General features: G+C 30.7%; 1 protein-coding gene across 1 annotated transcript; it reads right to left on the bottom strand.

Annotated features, from left to right (window-relative positions):
• Nucleotides 1-627: 627 nt before the first annotated feature.
• LOC132899865 (putative gustatory receptor clone PTE03) lies at nt 628-1,569 on the bottom strand. The gene has a single exon (XM_060941920.1). The coding sequence runs from the start codon at nt 1,567-1,569 to the stop codon at nt 628-630; it is 942 nt and encodes a 313-aa protein (XP_060797903.1).
• Nucleotides 1,570-1,952: the final 383 nt, after the last annotated feature.

Genomic DNA, 1,952 nt, shown 5'->3' on the forward strand with positions numbered 1-1,952 from the left:
TTCCTGGGAACAGTGTTAAAAGTCCTGTTTACCATGCATTTCATTATATATGCAGCATTTATCTTCAGAAAGTCTCCACATATGTGTGGAGAAATCTATGTACAGTATGTAAAGTACAAGTATATGGAAGACTTTGTAGAACCCAAACCACCATACTCTTCAAATTTATACAAAAAATAATAAACAGTTAAAATGCACTTGTTTTATTTCTACATACTAAAGAATACATTTGCTAAAATAAAAAAAAAAGTCTTTAGTTTTAATTTAATATTAAGTCTGATCATTTTGGATTTACTTTAACATGCACTGTAACGGTTTGAAATTGTATTAGTTATGTGAACATCTATGAAAAAGTCAAATAATTAATGTGAAATCTGTCCTAATTTTAGAAATTGCACAAAAGAACGAAGGTAAAAGAAGTAATTAATGTTCTTTTGGTGAACTAAAATAATACATTAATTTATTTTTTTCTTTTTAGTGTTTCTACATGAGGTTCACATGAAGAGATGATTTACATTCCTATGTAAAAATCAAAATCGGTTCATTAATAATAATAATAATAATAATATTATTATTATTATTATTATTATTATTATTATTATTATTATTATTAAAAACATTCTACACTTAAAAAGAAATTGAGGTCCTCTGTTTCCATGAAATCAGTCTCTTCATACTTTTCAAAATCTCCTGCAACTTTAATCCATATATTATTGGATTGAATAAAGGAGGAATGAGTATATATTCAACTGATTGGATCATGGCAATGATGTGGGGAATTTGATTTGATTCTAGTCTGTTATATATAATTTCAAAAAAAAAGGTAACAAAAAGAAAAATGACAATAAGAAGATGTGGCAAACACGTCTGTAAAGCTTTTCTTCTGAAATCTTTAGAATTCTTTAAACACACGGTGAGAATTCTGATATATGAGTAGACGATGAAGATCACAGGAGGAATTACAGCAATGCTGAAAATAAATAGTCCATATACGTAGTTCACAGATGTTTCTCTGCAACTTAATTTAACAATGGAGTAACCATCACAATATATTCTGTTCAATTTAAATTTACACAACTGACGTTGAGAAATTAGTACAGCTGCAACACCAATTTCACAACAAGACAAAAGCCATGAGAACAGTATGAGGTTCCTGACCGTTGACATTTTTACAATTGTTGCGTATTGTAATGGATTACAGATGGACACGTATCTGTCATAGGCCATAACTGATAACAGCAGAAACTCTGATGCAGCATATGTGTACATACAAAATGCCTGAAATAAACAGGCTCCAAAAGTGATTATTTGTTTTTCAGACAATAAATCAATGAGCAGTTTAGGATAAAGAGCAGTCGCTCCAAAGAGAGCGTTACACAGCAAAGCAGCAATGAAAATGTACATGGGCTCATGAAGATGTTTGTTCATGAATATAGTAAAAATGACAGAGGTATTAAACACAATAATAGATACGTACACTGTGAGAGTGATTAAAAAATAAACACATCGATAGTTCTGTAAATCCATATGTCCATCTAGTATTAAATATGTAAGATTAGTCACAGCCATTAATTTCTAAAAAGAAAATAATAAAATAAAAATCCATCATCATTAGGTGAAAATATTTTGCTACTGGGGTGAGAAAAAGCGCAGTGCACATTTATGCTCTGTCCTCATGTACTCCTTAGTGACTTTCTGACAATAGGTAGCATAAAAGCCCCACCTTCTTTCCTGAACAATAACAATTCAATATTATTATTATTATTATTATTATTATTATTATTATTATTATTATTATTATCCCCTTTGTACATGGCCAGTTGTTTGGGTCAGCCACTAAAGATGCTTTAGAAAGTCAAGCACTTGTGCCTGAATTGCAAAGCCAGCAGGTGGGAAGGTCAAATTCAGTATGTTTTTCGGCACCACAAAGCCTGCTGTCAAGGTGTGGATGC

This window comes from Neoarius graeffei, chromosome 16, assembly GCF_027579695.1.
Source record: "Neoarius graeffei isolate fNeoGra1 chromosome 16, fNeoGra1.pri, whole genome shotgun sequence".
NCBI lineage: Eukaryota > Metazoa > Chordata > Actinopteri > Siluriformes > Ariidae > Neoarius > Neoarius graeffei.